The 17,876-nt window shown below is 42.4% G+C and overlaps 2 protein-coding genes across 2 annotated transcripts in view; both read left to right on the top strand.

Annotated features, from left to right (window-relative positions):
• Window positions 1-17,876, top strand: part of LOC111975905 (obscurin-like) — a 77,026-nt gene that overhangs the window by 31,303 nt on the left and 27,847 nt on the right. Inside the window, exons 35-41 of the mRNA XM_070447707.1 lie at window positions 219-290; window positions 333-515; window positions 1,712-1,954; window positions 10,505-10,771; window positions 13,234-14,553; window positions 15,634-15,709; window positions 15,801-15,898. Coding sequence (XP_070303808.1) covers window positions 219-290; window positions 333-515; window positions 1,712-1,954; window positions 10,505-10,771; window positions 13,234-14,553; window positions 15,634-15,709; window positions 15,801-15,898 — 2,259 coding nt within the window. The remainder of the gene's footprint in view (window positions 1-218; window positions 291-332; window positions 516-1,711; window positions 1,955-10,504; window positions 10,772-13,233; window positions 14,554-15,633; window positions 15,710-15,800; window positions 15,899-17,876) is intronic.
• Window positions 10,700-12,177, top strand: LOC139028929 (immunoglobulin superfamily member 22-like). Its single transcript, XM_070447470.1, has 3 exons — window positions 10,700-10,771; window positions 10,938-11,202; window positions 11,354-12,177. Exons 2-3 carry the CDS (start codon window positions 10,953-10,955, stop codon window positions 11,752-11,754), a joined length of 651 nt encoding a protein of 216 aa, XP_070303571.1. The 5' UTR covers window positions 10,700-10,771; window positions 10,938-10,952; the 3' UTR covers window positions 11,755-12,177.

Raw genomic sequence — 17,876 nt, forward strand, 5'->3', positions numbered from 1 at the left:
TGCAACAGAGACAATATAACTGCCCTATAAACACAATCGTAGGAACAAATCCTTTGATAGACTTTTCAGAATCACTGATAAATTGATCTACATCTTACAATATGTCAATACAATATTTTTTTTTTTTGTTTCTGGCAGTGATCTCTTTCTATTAGTCACCCTAACATTGGTCAAATGGAACATAGATTTGAATTCCCTTATTGTCTTCATCTACCCAGAGCTGCCTCCATGCTTTGAAGAAGAGCTGCAGGCTGTGGAGGCTGAGGAAGGAGGCACGGCCTTCCTGTCCTGTGAGCTGTTCTAAGCTGGAGTCCAGTCCATGTGGAGGTAAGGGCCGGCTGCCTCTCGGCCAACAGGAAGTACCAGACTGAAGCGGACGGTCGGAGACAAGTATGAGAACCGTAAGGAGGGCAAGCTCAACCTGCTTCTCATCCACAATGTGGACCCAGATGACTCTGGGATATACTCCTGTGACACCGGAGATATGCAGAGCAGCGTCAATCTGACTGTCACAAGTAAGAATTTCCTACAGAGAAGTAACATAACCAGGATCTTATGTTTATCTCAGAGGGTCACAATATTCAGAATTCTTTCTGTGTATTACTCATCCTAACACTGGTCAAATGGAACATAGATTAGTAAGAGAGGGCATCAATGGGAGGGTGGGACAGGCTTGGCTTGGGTGGAGTAAATGGGGGAGAACTGGGAGGGGGTGGTGGAGAGGGATGTATTTGGTTTGGGAGACAGAGAAGGAAGAACTTAATAATAATACAATGTAATTGTATTTCTTTTTTTGTGACTTGTAAAATGAATAAGAGTTCTGAACAGATTAGGAATGTATGTCGAATCATTATTATTATTTCTGGTTTAATAAATTGTGACAATAAAATAATTTTAAAAAACTTTATAAGCAATAGAATGGCAAAGGTCTTACCAGACTTGATACATATCAATCAAACAGGGTTAATTATCAATCAAACAGGGTTTATTATCAATCAAACAGGGTTAATTATCAATCAAACAGGGTTTATTATCAATCAAACAGGGTTTATTATCAATCAAACAGGGTTTATTATCAATCAAACAGGGTTTATTATCAATCAAACAGGGTTTATTATCATCAATCAAACAGGGTTTATTATCAATCAAACAGGGTTTATTATCAATCAAACAGGGTTTATAAAAAATACACATTTACCAACAAATACAAGAACTTGTTTCATTTTAATACCACGCTCAAAACAACCTGGATATAGATTTATCAATAACGGCTGTTGATGCCAAAAAGGCTTTCGACCAGCTTGAATGGCCTTTAACTTTATTCCATTACTCAACAACATGAAATCTGATCTAATTAAATGGAAAAATCTTCCCATAAACCTTACAGGTAGATATCATTTCTTTAGAATGGCATGACTCCCAAAGGTTTTGCATTTATTTTCGGTAATACCAATTACCCTGCCGAAGACGTGCTTTAAAAAAGTATTAGAAATACAAATAATAGAACGAAAGAACATAGAATACCCACAATAAATCACACCCTGACCAAACCAAATAGAGACATAAAAAGGATCTCTAAGGTCAGGGTGTAATTCAGAATATTGTTGTTATCTCTTTCTATTACTCACCCTAACATTGGTCAAATGGAACATAGATTTGGAATTCCCTTATTGTCTTCCATCTACCCAGAGCTGCCTCATGCTTTGAGAAGAGCTGCAGGCTGTGGAGGCTGAGGAAGGAGGCACGGCCTTCCTGTCCTGTGAGTTGTCTAAGCCTGGAGTCCCAGTCCAGTGGAGTAAGGGCCGGCTGCCTCTCAGGCCCAACAATAAGTACCAGATGAAGCAGGACGGCTGTGTGTTTCAGCTACACATCCTGGAGCTGAAGTCCGAGGACAGTGGCAGCTACACGTGCCAGGCAGGTTTGTGTGAGACCACCGCCTCTGTGTCTGTGAAAGGTATGTGTGTGATTGGTTGTGTAAATCACACGCCTGCTGCATGTAGAGGACTCACACCCCATCAAATCAAATCAAATTGTATTAGTCACATGCACCGAATACAACAAGTGTAAACCTTACAGTGAAATGCTCACTTACGAGCCCCTAACCAACAATGCAGTTTAAAAGACATACAGATAGGACAAGAGATAAAAGTAACAAGTAATTAAAGAGCAGCAGTGAAATGACAATAAGCGAGATATATACAGGGGGGTACCGATACAGAGTCAATGTGCGGGGGCACCGGTTATTTAATGTAGTATGTCATGTAGGTAGAGTTATTAAAGTGACAATGCATAGATGTACAGAGAGTAGCAGTGGTGTAAAGAGGGGGTGGGTGGGGGGGCACTGCAAATAGTCTGGGTAGCCATTGACTAGATGTTTAGGAGTCTTATGGCTTGGGGGTAGAAGCTGTTTAGAAGCCTCTTGGACCTAGCGTCCGGTACCGGCTTGCTTGTCAGTAGCATAGAGAACAGTCTGTGAGTAGGGTGGCTGGAGTCTTTGACAATTTTTAGGGCCTTCTTCTGACACCGCCTGGTATAGAGGTCCTGGATGGCAGGAAGCTTGGACCCAGTTATGTACTGGGCCGTTCACACTACCTCTGTATTGCCTTGCGGTCATAGGCCGCGCAGTTGCCATACCAGGCAGTGATGCAACCAGTCAGGATGCTCTCGATGGTGCAGCTGTAGAACAGTTCATCACGGCATTTCAGTGCAACAAAACTCCAAGAGTATAAAGTATAAACACAATTATATGTGTACTGTACACATTTTGAGAGTTGACTTTCCTCTGTGTCCAGTTAAAGTACTCATTGAGAAGAAGCCCCGGGACACTGTCATCATGGAAGGGAGACGGCGACCTTATCCTGTACAACCTCTGACCTCACTACCCTGTCACATGGAGACGCAACAACATGCCCCTACTGAACGGAGACAAGTATGAGAAACCGTAAGGAGGGCAAGCTCAACCTGCTTCTCATCCACAATGTGGACCCAGATGACTCTGGGATATACTCCTGTGATACTGGAGACATGCAGAGCAGCGCCCATCTGTCTGTCACAGGTAAGAATTTCCCATCAGAGAAGTAACATAACCAGGGACTTATTTCAGGGTTTTACAATATTCAGAATTCTTTCTGTGTGTTACTCACCCTAACATTGGTCAAGTGGAACATAGATTTGTAAGAGAGGTGTCGTGGTGAATTCCTTTATTATCAAATGAGGAGATACAAACATATCACACAAGTCAGAGTTATACTTAAACGAAATACTTTTTTCACTTATTAATAAGGAACACATGTCACACGACACCCACACAAGTGAATGATGTGAGTGCTCTTCAATTACTATGGCTGGTCAACAAACCACCCTTAGATGAGTCTACGAGAGCCCCGAGACCAAGTATACAAAGGTATTTTATAGCAAAGATACACCCCCTTAGTCTACATGACAAACAGCAAATGTGTGGAATGGGTCACAAGGTTGGGATCCGTATGAAAGAAATTAATAATTCACAGCAGATGGTTTCTGCTGTAAAGACTGTTCTCATTGTGTGGAAACCAGGGTCTGGCCCCCAAAACAAGCTTCCCCTCATCATTATCCATAGCCGAGCCATCTTCACCCTGGTAACTCCCGGCACACAAACATCAACTCATGCTATGAAATGCGGTCTTTAGGCCTCGATCACCAAAGGCGTCGTAAATCCACTGTCGGCATTAAAGCTCCAGAGGCCCGCTCAGTTCACACAGACACAATATACTTCTAAGAACCCACTATTCTGTTGCATAAACCAACCGTTTGATGCAATAACAGTATTGTAACATAATATTGTAATTTCGCTCCCCCATTTTGAGAATTCTATCGACTTAAAAGAAAATGACAAGATCTTTTTCAAATTACTTCACATGTAGAACAAAAAATAAGGCATCAAACAACTTTTGACTCAAACATACAGGAAGAAAGCGTCCTTGCAATAGTACACTACCATTGTAAATGACCATACGTCGGTTCATTGAGCCTTTAACCTTAACATAAAATGATCCTTAATTTGGGAATGATGTCAACATGAAAATATCGTTAACAAATGATCTGCAGTTTAAAGTACATTTTTCATCAGTACGAAACAAATCATCGTGTTGATACTAAGCCTACTCCCCTAGGTCAGCATCCCAGAAACTAAAATGAGCATATCTGGTTGGACAAATCAAAGTAGTGAATCCCGGTTTATTGCGTTGGTGCGTAATGAACGTAACCCAGGACAAGCATCARGATTCCACTATTTAGAAGGCTACTCCTATAGATCAAATAGATTAGGATCATTTTCACTCTCAGGATCAGAGTTCACCCTCTCCATTCACCAGGGCGTGCTGAGAATAGTGTCAACATCTTTAGTACACAACAACAATCAAAACCATCAATCCGTAATACATGAATTGCTTCACTCATATGGTTAGTAACATACTAAACTCAAATCAATCAGTCAGTTTTTAAAAATCATTCAGTTTCCAAATCGTAATCAAAACCCAATTAATTATCCAACCCAAATTTAGAATGACAATGCTCAGGGATTCATATTGGTCCTAACACTCAACGTTAAAACCCTCAATATAACACACAACAACATTGGCAGAATGTCCATGTATATTAACATACAGTATAATTATCCTATAATTCTAGTATTACGTTTATTATCACGATTATAATTACAGATCATCATCTTAATGCATTCTTAATCTAAATTACTGTACATTTTGCTGTGTGTAGATGACCCAAAATATATATATTTTTAGACAAGCCTAAATCAATTATGGGCACAGGTGACCAACCCCCCCCCACCCCTTCAGGCACTGATTCTTCTGGCGTCTTTTCATTGGTTCTTCTTCAGATAGCTTCATGGTTCAAAGTTGAAGGCCCATGATAATGTCCCAATTTCAATGTCTCACCTGAGCTGCCACCACCTTTACCACCCATTATATCTTGACCATTTGCCAACGATACCAGCAGAATGAGAGAAGTTTGGAACAGATCTCTCTCCATGCTCACTCCATGTGGACTCCTGTCACACGACTGAGAGAAAAGGTATGAGAGAAAAAACAGTTGATAGCTTCGATTGGATGCTGTACACCGGTTGCAGGCTCGGACTCAGGTCTCTCGGTAGAAATGGTGCGGACAGGGCCGTGTTGAACGCCTTTCTCGGTCTTCTTCAGCCGGTTAGAGGGAGTTTTGAGGTTCACACTGTTCTCGGCTGAATTATCCCTGCCATGCATCAAGACACCATCCGGCGTCACCTTTCATGATAACCTCGAGAGAAGACAGATCAGAACAACAGCTTAGTTCAGTTAATTTCTGATTCAGGAAATCCAGACAAATTATGACTTTTACCAATTATTCTTCATATAAATCTCTAAACACATGTCAAAGAGAATAACAACACATTCTGTTGAACTATTTTTTTCAAATTGGCTTACACTCCCCATCACATTGTCAACTTCATCGCAGAGCCACAGGATCAGGAGGTTAGACCCCTGACCCATRGGGAGAAATCCCAACAATCCAGGAGACCCAATCTGGTGAGATTTGTATCGAAACAAAACAGAACAAGCAACACAACAATACACTCCTTCATATCACTCGATACACTTCTACATATCACTCAATACACTCCTACATATCACTTGAGCTGTGTAAATTTCAATACAAAACCTCAGAGGACTGATAATTACCCCATTTTGACACATGACTCACAATGTGGTCCTAAAACAAAACACTCACATAAAGTAACCCAGGGCATACCTGGCTAGCACATTTAAAATAATTGGATTTCACCACTTCTGAGGGTCACTTAGACACTTTTCAGAACAAGGTCCTTCTTTCAATAGGGCTTCACCAGGTACTGTGCTTCACTAAGAACCCACAGTCACCCTGGCCCCTCGCCCCTACAGACCACACCAATCTCCACTGTGATCAATTCAGTGTCAAGACGGCTCTAAGTTGTCCGCATACGACCAATGATAGGTGTCTTTGAGTCTACTAACTATCCGATCCTCCTCCACTGACTCGGCCCTGTTTACGTCTCTACGGTGTCCCCACATACAGGACCACACTACGTAACAGAGGCTTTTCTTAAAAATGTGACTTTGTGTGGTTTGCTCCTCTCTTTAAAAAAGAACTATGTTCGGGATGTGGTATCCACTCGGCTCACTTCCTCTCGGATCTTAGGTGGGTCCATCTGCTCCGTTCCCGAAGTGTGGTCTCCCTGAGATTGCAAGTTTGAGGGTTCCCTTGTGCACGATTTACCCAGGTCGTCAGGAGCGGTCACCAAGTGAAGATTCGCATCCCCGTCGCCAAATGTCGTGGTTAATTCCTTTATTATCAAATGAGAAGAGACAAACAAATCACACAAGTCAGAGTTATACTGGGTCTTCCTTTCCTGTGGCAGTCCTCATGAGAGCCAGTTTCATCATTGCACTTGATGGTTTTTGCGACTGCACTTGAAGTAACTTTCAAAGTAATTTACATTTTCCGGATTGACTGACCTTCATGTCTTAAAATAATGATGGATGGTCATTTCTCTTTTCTTATTTGAGCTGCTCTTGTTATAATATAGACTTGGTCTTTTACCAAATAGGGCTGTATTCTGCATACCTCCCTACCTTGTCACAACACAACTGATTGGCTCAAACGCATTAAGATGGAAAGAAATTCCACAAATTAACTTTTAAGAAGGCACACCTGTTAATTGAAATGCATTCCAGGTGACTACCTCATGAAGCTGGTTGAGAGAATGCTAAGAGTGTGCAAAGCTGTCATCAAGGCAAAGGGTGGCTACTTTGAAGAATCTAAAATATACGCAACCGTTCAAAAATTTGGGGTCACTTAGAAATGTCCTTGTTATTGAAAGAAAAGCAAAKAWTTTTGTCCATTAAAATAACATAAAATTTATCAGAAATACAGTGCAGACATTGTTAATGTTGTAAATGACTATTGTAGCTGGAAACGGCAGATTTTTTATGGAACATCTACATAGGCGTAGAGGCCCATTTATCAGCAACCATCACTCCTGTGTTCCAATGGCACGTTGTGTTAGCTAATCCAAGTTTATCACTTTAAAAGGCAAATTGATCATTTGAAAAACATTTTGGAATTATGTTAGCACAGCTGAAAACGGTTGTGCTGATTAAAGAAGCAATGACACTGGCCTTCTTTAGACTAGTTGAGTATCTGGAGCATCAGCATTTGTGGGTTCCATTACAGGCTCAAAATGGCCAGAAACAAAGACCTTTCTTCTGAAACTCATCAGTCTATTCTTGTTCTGAGAAATGAAGGCTATTCCATGTGAGAAATTGCCAAGAAACGGAAGATCTCGTACAYCGCTGTGCACTACTCCCTTCACAGAACAGCGCAAACTGGCTTCAACCTGAATAGAAAGAGGAGTGGGAGGCCCCGGTGCACAACTGAGCAAGAGGACAAGTACATTAGAGTGTCTAGTTTGAGAAACAGACGCCTCACAAGTCCTCAACTGGCAGCTTCATTACATAGTACCCACAAAACATCACTCTCAACGTCAACAGTGAAGAGGCGACTCTGGGATGCTGGCCTTCTAGGCAGAGTTCCCCTGTCCAGTGTCTGTGTTATTTTGCCCATATTAATCTTTTATTTTTGTTGGCCAGTCTGAGATATGGCTTTTTTTTTGGAACTCTGCCTAGAAGGCCAGCATCCTGGAGTCCCATCTTCACTGTTGACGTTGAGACTGGTGTTTTGCAGGTAATGAAGCTGCCAGTTGAGGACTTGTGAGGTGTCTGTTTCTCAAACTAGACACTCTAATTGCAAAAGGGTTTTCTAATGATCAATTAGCCTTTTAAAATGATAAACTTGGACTAGCTAACACAACATGCCATTGGAACACAGGAGTGATGGTTGCTGATAATGGGCCTCTGTATGCCTATGTAGTTATTCCATAAAAACATTCTGCTGTTTCCAGCTACAATAGTCATTTACAACATTAACAATGTCTACACTGTATTTCTGATCAATTTGATGTTATTTTAATGGATTAAAAAGGTGTTTTTCTTTCAAAACAAGGACACTTCTAAGTGACCCCAAACRTTTGAACGGTAGTGTATTTGTATTTGTTTAACACTTTTTTGGTMWCTACATAATTCCATATGTGTTATTTCATAGTTTTGATGTCTTCACTATTATTCTACAATGTAGAAAATAGTAAAAAATAAAGAAAAACTCTTGAATGAGTAGGTGTGTCCAAACTTTTGACTGGTACGTAATGTATGTATGTAACGTATAAAATAACTATGTATTTATACTATGATCCTCCCCTTCTGTGGAATGCCCGCTGCCTTCATATGTCATTTCTGCTAAAATGTGTTATTTGGTTCTTCAATGATAACCTTATCTGTTCTGGCTAACTTTGATTCTATACAAGTAAAGACCAACAATATCGAATTTATCACATGGAATATGCACAGGGAAAAAAGCATCTGGTTCGCAACCACTTAAAGAGATTTTCAGCAGATATGGTTTTCTTGCAAGAGTTACATTTTTTTTTTTAAAGGATAAATTGATCTAAAGAGGAGCTGGGTTGGAGAGGCCTATGCTGCCACCTACTGTAGTAACAGCAGAGGTGTAGGCATCCTGGTAAATAAGAATATACCATTTCCCCTTATATCCCAGCACATGGACCAGAAAAGCAATTTTCTAATATTGAATTAATTGTACTTTACATGGTAAAAATACACATTGATTTCATAGTATATCCCACCAGTGGCAAATCTGGTGTTTTTAGATGTAATTCATACTATATTAGATCAAATCCAGACAGGAACTATTATTATAGCATGTGACCTAAATCATACATTCGATAAGATTGACTGACGTAGTAATAAAAAAGAGAGCCTCCAAAGAGGCTGAAAAATGTTATCTCTACAAATAATTTACAGGACACCTGCAGATGACTATTCCCACCTACAAAAGACAATTCCTTTTTTTCTCAAGTAAGAAAAGCTATTCAAGAATTGGCTACATTTTTTTCTCTAAAAATGCACTCAGCAATTTACTGGATAAAGAAAAATCATGATGTAGTGATATTTGATCATTCTCCGGTATCATGCTTAATTACACCAATAGAAAATGCACTTAGCGACAGAATTGGAGAATGAACAGCGCACATCTTATAGACCCGAAATGTGTTAAATACGTAAACGAAAGACTAAAACCTTTACCATTACAAATGTAGACAGAGAGGACAGGGAAAAGCCGACCCCCGATACAATTTGCGATTCCTTTAAGGCGTCCATTAGGACAGGGTTTCCCAAACTCGGTCCTGGTGCCCCTCCTGGGTGCATGTTTAGATTTTTTGCCCTAGCACTATTCAAATAACCATCAAGCTTAGATTATTTGAATCAGCTGTGTTTTGAATGACCTTTTCTATTAAAAACTTTGAAAGCTTTCAGCATTCCAGCTGAAATAATACATTTAATGAAAATATTGTATAAATGTTCAAAAGTAAGGGGCACAAGACAGGGATGTCCCCTCTCCCCCTTCCTGTTTGTACGGGCAATTGAACCGCTTGCAGAAATAATTAGACAAGACCCAAATGTAACATTGGTAAACATTAATATAAACTAAACTTATTTGCAGATGATCTCCTGATATACCTGACCAATATTGAAAACTTAATGGCCCCTTTGCCAAAATTATTTTCAGAATACTTCAAATTCTAAGGATATAAAACTAACGTGGAAGAAATGAAATAATGGTGATAAGAAAAAGAATAACTCACAATCTACAGCAATCCTTTAGGTGGACCACAAAAAAATATTAAATACTTAGGATGCTTAATAAGTCACAACAAACAACAAATATAGATAATTTTATTCCATTAGTCAATAATATGAAAGTAGATCTAATTAAATGGAATAATCTTCCCATAAATCTTACAGGTAGAATAACCCTCTTTAGAATGGCATTGCTTCCAAAGTTTTTGTATCTATTTTCAGTAATACCAATTACCCCACAGAAGACATTCATAGAATAAAAAGGAACGTTTTACATCTACTGTACATAAGTATGAGGGTGGTTTAACCTTTCAGACTTGGAATTGTATCAACTCGCTACCCAATACTTTTACTTGCTACATATAGTTAAATCCACTAAAGAGGAAGAATGGGTACATATTGAAGATGCCTATGCTTATCCCCAGAATTGTTTTAAGTGTCTAATTTCAAAGGTTAGCGAAGAACATTAAACAACGTAATTGTTAAGAATACTATAATAGGGAATAAAATGAAAGGTATTCTACAAGAACCAATACCACTCCCTAAAAACACAACATTATGGAACCATCCTTGAAAAGATTTTCAGAATTCACTGACAAATTTATCKACATAATTACAACATTACAATAAAATATTCTGAATTGTATTACTGTCTTTCTATTACTCACCCTAACATTGGTCAAATGGAAATGGAACATTGGAATTCCGTATTATCTCTCCAGAGCTGCCTCCATGCTTTGAGGAGGAGCTGCATACTGTGGAGGCTGAGGAAGGAGGCACAGCCTTCCTGTCCTGTGAGCTGTCTAAGCCTGGAGTCCCAGTCCAGTGGAGGAAGGGCCGGCTGCCTCTCAGCCCCAACAGGAAGTACCAGATGAAGCAGGACGGCTGTGTGTTTTCAGCTACACATCCTGGACTGAAGCCCGATGACAGTGGCAGCTACACGTGCCAGGCAGGGTGTGTGGAGACCACCGCCTCTGTGTCTGTGAAAGGTATGTGTGTGATTGGTTGTGTAATAGCACACACCTGCTGCATGTAGAGGAATCACACCTCGTCACAGTCATATTCAGTGCATCAAAACTCCAAGAAGTATAAAGTATAAACACTAATATATGTGTACTGTACACATTTTGAGAGTTGACTTTCCTCTGTGACTAGTTAAAGTACTCATTGATGAGAAGCCCCGGGACACCGTCATCATGGAAGGAGAGACTGCCACCTTATCCTGTACAACCTCTGACCTCACTACCCCTGTCACATGGAGACGCAACAAACAAGCCCTTACTGACGGGAGACAAGTATGAGAACCGTAAGGAGGGCAAGCTCAACCTGCTTCTCATCCACAATGTGGACCCAGATGACTCTGGGATATACTCCTGTGATACTGGAGATATGCAGAGCAGCGTCAATCTGACTGTCACAGGTAAGAATTTCCTACAGAGAAGTAACATAACCAGGAACTCAGGTTTATCCCAGGGGTCACAATATTCTGAATTCTCCTTTGCATTACTCACCCTAATATTGGTCACATGTATCATAGATTTTCAATTCCCTAATTGCTTCCGTCTCTCCAGAGCTGCCTCCATGCTTTGAAGAAGAGCTGCAGGCTGTGGAGGCTGAGGAAGGAGGCACAGCCTTCCTGTCCTGTGAGCTGTCTAAGCCTGGAGTCCCAGTCCAGTGGAGGAAGGGCCGGCTGCCTCTCAGGCCCAACAGAAAGTACCATATTAAGCAGGACAACTGTGTGTTTCAGCTACACATCCTGGAGCTGAAGCCCGAGGATAGTGGCAGCTACACGTGCCAGGCAGGTGGTGTGGAGACCACAGCCTCTGTGGCAGTAAAGCCTCCCCAGCCAAGACAGAACCCCAAGACAATGCCTCCCACGAAGGCTGCCTCTCCCACACCTCCACCAGGGCCAAAGAAACAGGGCCTGATCCGGGCATCCATTTGTGGGGTCAGAGAAAGACCTGGAGCCTGAAGCAGAGACGGTGGTAGACCTACGTAATAAACAGTTATTAAGGTCTATGGGTAAGGAGATTAAGGTAGACCAGCAGGAGAAACAGCAAGTGAAACAGCCAGTAAGAGCTATGGTGAGGGACACAGAGGGAAAAAAAGCCATTGAAGTCTATGGTGAAGGAGATTGAAGTAGACCACATGGTGAAACAGCCAGTGCCCCCAGCGAGACGAGGTCTATAGTGTCGGATGATGGGTAGACGAGGTGAGGAAACAGCCAGTTCCACCAGTGAGACAAGCATCTATAATGTCAGATGCTGAGGTAGACGAGGTGAGAAGCAGCCAGTTCCACCAGTGAGACAAGCATCTTTAATGTCAGATGCTGAGGTAGACGAGGTGAGGAAGCAGCCAGTTCCACCAGTGAGACAAGCATCTTTAATGTCAGATGCTGAGGGTAGACGAGGTGAGGAAGCAGCCAGTTCCACCAGTGAGACAAGCATCTTTAATGTCAGATGCTGATGTAGACAGGTGAGGAAGCACCAGTTCCACCAGTGAACCAAGCATCTGTAGTGTTGGATGCTGGGATAGAGCAAGTCCTAAAACAGTCAGTGCACCAGCGAGGCGAGCATCTGTCGTGTCGGATTCTGGGGTAGATGAGGTGAGGAAACAGCCAGTTCCACCAGTGAGACGAGCATCTGTAGTGTCAGATGCTGGGGATAGAGCAAGTGGTGAAACAGCCAGTTCCACCAGTGAGACGAGCACTGTAGTATCGGATGTCTGGGGTAGATGAGGTGAGGAAACGGACAGTTCCAGCAGGAGGCGGGCATCTGTAGTTTCAGATCCGGATGCTGGGGTAGAAGAGTGGAGGAAACAGTCAGTTCCATCACGTGAGACGAGCAGCTGTAGTGTCAGATGCTGGGATAGACCAAGCGGTGAAACAGCCAGTACCACCAGCGAGACGAGCATCTGTAGTATCGGATGCTGGGTAGACCAAGTGGTGAAACAGCCAGTACCACCAGCGAGACGAGCAGCTGTAGTGAGGAAAACAGCCAGTACCACCAGTGAGACGAGCATCTGTAGTGTCAATGCTGGGGTAGATGAGGTGAGGAAACAGCCAGTTCCACCAGTGAGACGAGCATCTGTAGTGTCGGATGCTGGGGTAGATGAGGTGAGGAAACAGTCAGTTCCACCAGTGAGACGAGCATCTGTAGTATCGGATCTGGGATAGACAAGGGATGAAAAGCTAGTTCCACTAGCGAGACAAGCATCTATAATGTCAGATGCTGGTGTAGATGAGGTGAGGAAACAGCCAGTTCACCAGCGAGACGAGCATCTGTAGTGTCGGATGCTGGGTAGATGAGGTGAGGAAACAGTCAGTTCCACCAGTGAGACGAGCATCTGTAGTATCGGATGCTGGGGTAGATGAGGTGAGGAAACGTACAGTTCCAGCAGGGAGGCGAGCATCTGTAGTTTCAGATTTGGATGCTGGGGTAGAAGAGTTGAGGAAACACTCAGTTCCCACTAGCGAGACAAGCATCTATAATGTCAGATGCTGAGGTAGACGAGGTGAGGAAACGGCCAGTGCCACCAGTGAGGCAAGCATCTGTAGTGTCGGATGCTGGGATAGAGGAAGTCGTGAAACAGCCAGTTCAACCATTGAGACGAGCATCTGTAGTATCGGATGCTGGGGTAGATGAGGTGCGGAAACGGACAGTTCCAGCAGTGAGGCGAGCATCTATGATGTCAGATGCTGGGATAGACGAGGTGAGGAAACAGCCAGTTCCCCAAGCGAGAAGAGCGTCTGTAGTGTTGGATGCTGGTATAGACCAAGTGGTGAAACAGCCAGTGCCACCAGTGAGACGATCATCTATAGTGTCCGATGGTGGGGTAGAACAGATGGTTAGATCTGTTAGATCTAAAAAGAAGATAGATATAGAAATAGGCCATCAAGAGAAACATCCAGTGAAGTCTATGGTGAAGGAGACAGAGATAGAACAGAGGGATAAACAGCCAGCAAGGTCTACAGTGCAGGAGACTGAAAAACCCAAGATGATGGAGGATGATAACCAACTCCATATCTCAGAGGATGAGTCCTTTACTGAGGCCCCCACCCAGGTAACAGTCAACCAGAAGACCAGCAAGCCTGTAGTCGCTGTTGCTGGAGTTCCCAAGGGGCTACAGATGACTCAGCAAGTTGACGAAATTGCACTTGACAGTGTCGAGGACGAACATGAGATGTTGGAAGCTGCCATCAAGATCCAGGCAGCTTTCAAGGGATACAAGACCCGCAAAGACATGCGGCCCGTCTTCAAGCAGGTGTTTAAGAACCAGAATGCTGAGACCAATGGTACCATCCAGCTGGAGTGTAAGGTGGAAGGGAAGCTCAACGCAGTACGCTGGCTGAAGAACAGCCAGGAGGTCATAGGAGACCAACGCCACCGTGTGAACACCTCAGAGGATGGCTTCTGCACACTGGTGATCATCAACATGTCAGCCATAGACACTGGGGTCTATACCTGTGAGGTGGCCAACACGTTTGGTGTGTCCTCATATAATGGTAACATTACTGTGGGTGAACCTCAAAAGCAACCATCTACCCAGAGGCCCGCAGCCCCACCCCAGCCCCCCACCCCTTCTGTGCACCCAGTCCTGGCCTCCATTGGCCCTCTCCAGCCAGCCCAGACCTCCACCCCTGGGAAGGAGACTGTGGATTCTGTGGAGTGTGAGGGGATCTCCCTGTGGCAGGCCTACAATCTGACCGAGGAGGATCCCCGCATGACCTTGCAGGAGAGGAGGAGGGCCTCCCTTATCGCCGCCAGCTCTAGTAAGTCAAGTTAGAAAAATTATAGATGTCCTTAGTACGTGACCAGGGTCCTGTGCAGTAATTGTGTCTGCAATTGCTTGGAGTGAATTGTAGCTGTTTGTTGATKGACTGAAATACATCTTTGCCTTATTAAAGGGGCCATTTGTACATCTCTTTTTGGACAAAATTAATTATATTTTCCCATTGATTCTTGAGAATGTTACGTGTAAATGCCTCATGAGCTTCATTCAACTGTCGTAGCCCAACTGTCGTTTTGTAAACAATGCAATTGTAAAGAAGACACTGTATACAGGGGCATCATGCACCCCAAAAGTCTAAGAGGGCACAAAGTACGTGAGGATGACTGGGGGGTGGTCCGTAGAGGGGCTTTGTCTCCGGTCCGTAAGTTGGAGAATTTAGAAACAGCTTTTTCCTGCAGTCTAGAGCCAAACTCATTCTGCTTAATTCTATGTAAAAAATATTGTTGTTTTTCTGCATATCTTATGAACTGTCTGTCCTCCTGACTGATGTTTCTTTTTTTTAAAGAAACTAAATATGCTTCTCTGTATCTCTGCTAAAATCTGGGTAACATTTTGAAAGAAATGTGGGTGTAATTCAGTACATTTACTTTATTGCTTGCTTTTCTAAAGTCTACCAATCTTGCCAGCAGGCATGCCAGCTAAGATGGTTAGACAAGCTACTTATGTGGTTGGGAGGTTGGGAATCTATCTGGGCTAGCTAAAACCAACTTCATACAATTGACAAGTGGCTAGTGGTATTACAGAGAAAAAACAAACAACAAAATATATATTTCATATTTAAAAAAAATACAGAACAAATCTGAGGGGGCATGTGCACCTGTGCCATCTATGGGCATGACACCTCTGCTGCATACCCTGAAAACATGGTTCAAACTATCATTTTGAACTCATGGATGGTCATTCCTTGCATCCATAGCTCTGTCAATGAATTTGATTGTACTTACATTTCTCCAGTCCCATCCCTCCGATGTTTACCAAAACAGTAGCGGGGTGGCCACTTTGTGAATTGCAGATTGCCCCTTTAACTGACAATGATTATTTATTTTCTCTGTTTCCCCAGTGTCTAGTCCCTCTGACTACGACACAGCTCCAGATTTCATAGAGCCTGCTGACATAATCCCCAGAGATCACCCCAGGTAAGACATTCAAAATCATAATTTAACATTTAACTATATCCTTCGGTTCTATGGCGTTGTCGTTTGTTAATAAGAACATATATTCCCACAGCGAAAAAGAAGCCATTAAGTCAGAGGACCAGTTATCCAATAAGGAGGATAAAGAACAGAAAGTCACGCCTCAACCACCGAGGCATTTGAAGGTCAAAGGTCAGCCATATTCTGTTATGTTGTTAGATCTAAATATTGAGTTGTTACCTTTTGTGGTGATGGTATTTCACATGTTGTACTGAATCCATTCACTTTAACACTAATGGCTGTAATGTAATACCATGCACATATAATGGGTTGCACTCTGCATTGTGTTGAGTAGAGACGGAGTTATATAAATAGAAAATAACAGGCATTAGTTCAATGCCTATTAACTGCATCTACACCTTCTCCAATAGGAGAAGACACAGTGATGCTTAGACCTATATAAGTATTTGTGCACGTGCAAATGCAATGCATGTGGCACCAGAATTTGCATACCAGCGACGTGCAGTGAGGTCGGTGGCTGGATGAACACTGTCTTTTATCAAAGCCAGACCTACAGTACTCACAAATAAACATTGATGAAGCCCAAATGCACCATACAACAGATAGCTCCAATAACCATAGGCTATTAACCAAAATTGACAAACAATTTTCATAAAATGTAAATACCAATGTAGCCAAAAAACACAAGCAATAGCCTCTGATAGCGGCATATTTCATTGCTATCATTTGACAAAAACACACTGCTCAACTGAGTTTAGCCATTGACCGATGTAGCATCCACAGTTACAACTGATAGGTGGCACTAAAATACCAATATATGGACACATTTCATCCGAATAAATCGCCAGTCAAACTCCAAAGCCTTTCACAATGGATTTACAATTCTTCCAATGAGCATGGCTATTCCGTGCCACTAGTGTGAAGTGAAGTAGCTGGCTAGCTAGCTGGCTAGCTAGCTAATCTTTCAAATAACAGACATCAGAAATATAACACAACGTCAAGGAGACACAAAGTTATAGCTAGTTGCAACTGAATAGCGAAGCAACATTTTATATTAAAATAAAACAAACCGATGCATGACGCAGTCAGCTAGCTAACAAGCCTGCTACACTAACTAGCTAGCTGCTTGAAAACAACAATCAAAACAAGTAATCCATAGAGGTTTTAACAGTCGCATACATATTTACAACTAAATAGCAAATGCGACATACAGTGCATTCACAATGTATTCAGACCCATTCACTTTTTCTACATTTTGTTACATTACATCCTTATACTAAAATGGATTAAAAATAGTTTTTTCCTTATCAATCTACACACAATACCCCATAATGAAAAAATACAGGTTTTGAGACATTTTTGCTAAAAAAACAACAACAACTGAAATATCCCATTTACATAAATATTCAGACCCTTTACTCAGTACCTTGTTGAAGCACCTGTGGCAGCAATTACAGCCTCGAGTCTTCTTGGGTATGAGGCTACAAGCTTGGCACACCTGTATTTGGGGAGTTTATCCTATTCTTCTCTGCAGATCCTCTCAATCTCTGTCAGGTTTGATAGGGAACATCACTACACAGCTATTTTCAGGTATCTCCAAAGATGTTTGATCGGCTTCAAGTGCGGGTTCTGGTTGGCCTATGCAAGGACATTCAGAGACTGTTGTCTTGGCTGTGTGCTTAGGGTCGTTGTCCTGTTGTAAGTTGAACCTTCGCCACAGTCTGAGGTCTGGAGCAGGTTTTCATCATGGATCTCTCTGCACTATCTTTCCCTCAATCCTGACTAGTCTCCTAGTCCCTGCTGCTGAAAAACATCTCCWCAGCATGATGCTGCCACCACAATGCTTCACCGTAGGGTGGTCTCAGGTTTCCTACAGATGTGGCGCTTGGCATTCAGGCCAAAGAGTTCAATCTTGGTTTCATCAAACCAGACAATCTTGTTTCTCATGGTCTGAGAGTCCTTTAGGTGCCTTTAGGCAAACTCCAAGCGGGCTGTCATGTGCCTTTTACTGAGGAGTGAATTCCATCTGGCCACTCTACCATAAATGCCTGATAGATGGAGTGCTGCAGAGATGGTTGTCCTTCTGCAAGGTTCTCCCATCTCCACAGAGGAACTGGAGCTCTGTCAGAGTGACCATCCGGTTCTTGGT

The sequence above is a fragment of the Salvelinus sp. IW2-2015 genome, linkage group LG16, assembly GCF_002910315.2.
Source record: "Salvelinus sp. IW2-2015 linkage group LG16, ASM291031v2, whole genome shotgun sequence".
In the NCBI taxonomy this organism is placed as follows: Eukaryota; Metazoa; Chordata; class Actinopteri; order Salmoniformes; family Salmonidae; genus Salvelinus; species Salvelinus sp. IW2-2015.

What these genes read in the sequence shown, in the direction of transcription:
- LOC139028929 (XM_070447470.1), top strand. Translation starts at nt 10,953, where the DNA reads ATGAGAAGCCCCGGGACACCGTCATCATGGAAGGAGAGACTGCCACCT. An exon ending in CGTCAATCTGACTGTCACAG is followed by an intron (nt 11,203 to 11,353) that starts GTAAGAATTTCC and finishes CCGTCTCTCCAG; the next exon opens with AGCTGCCTCCATGCTTTGAA.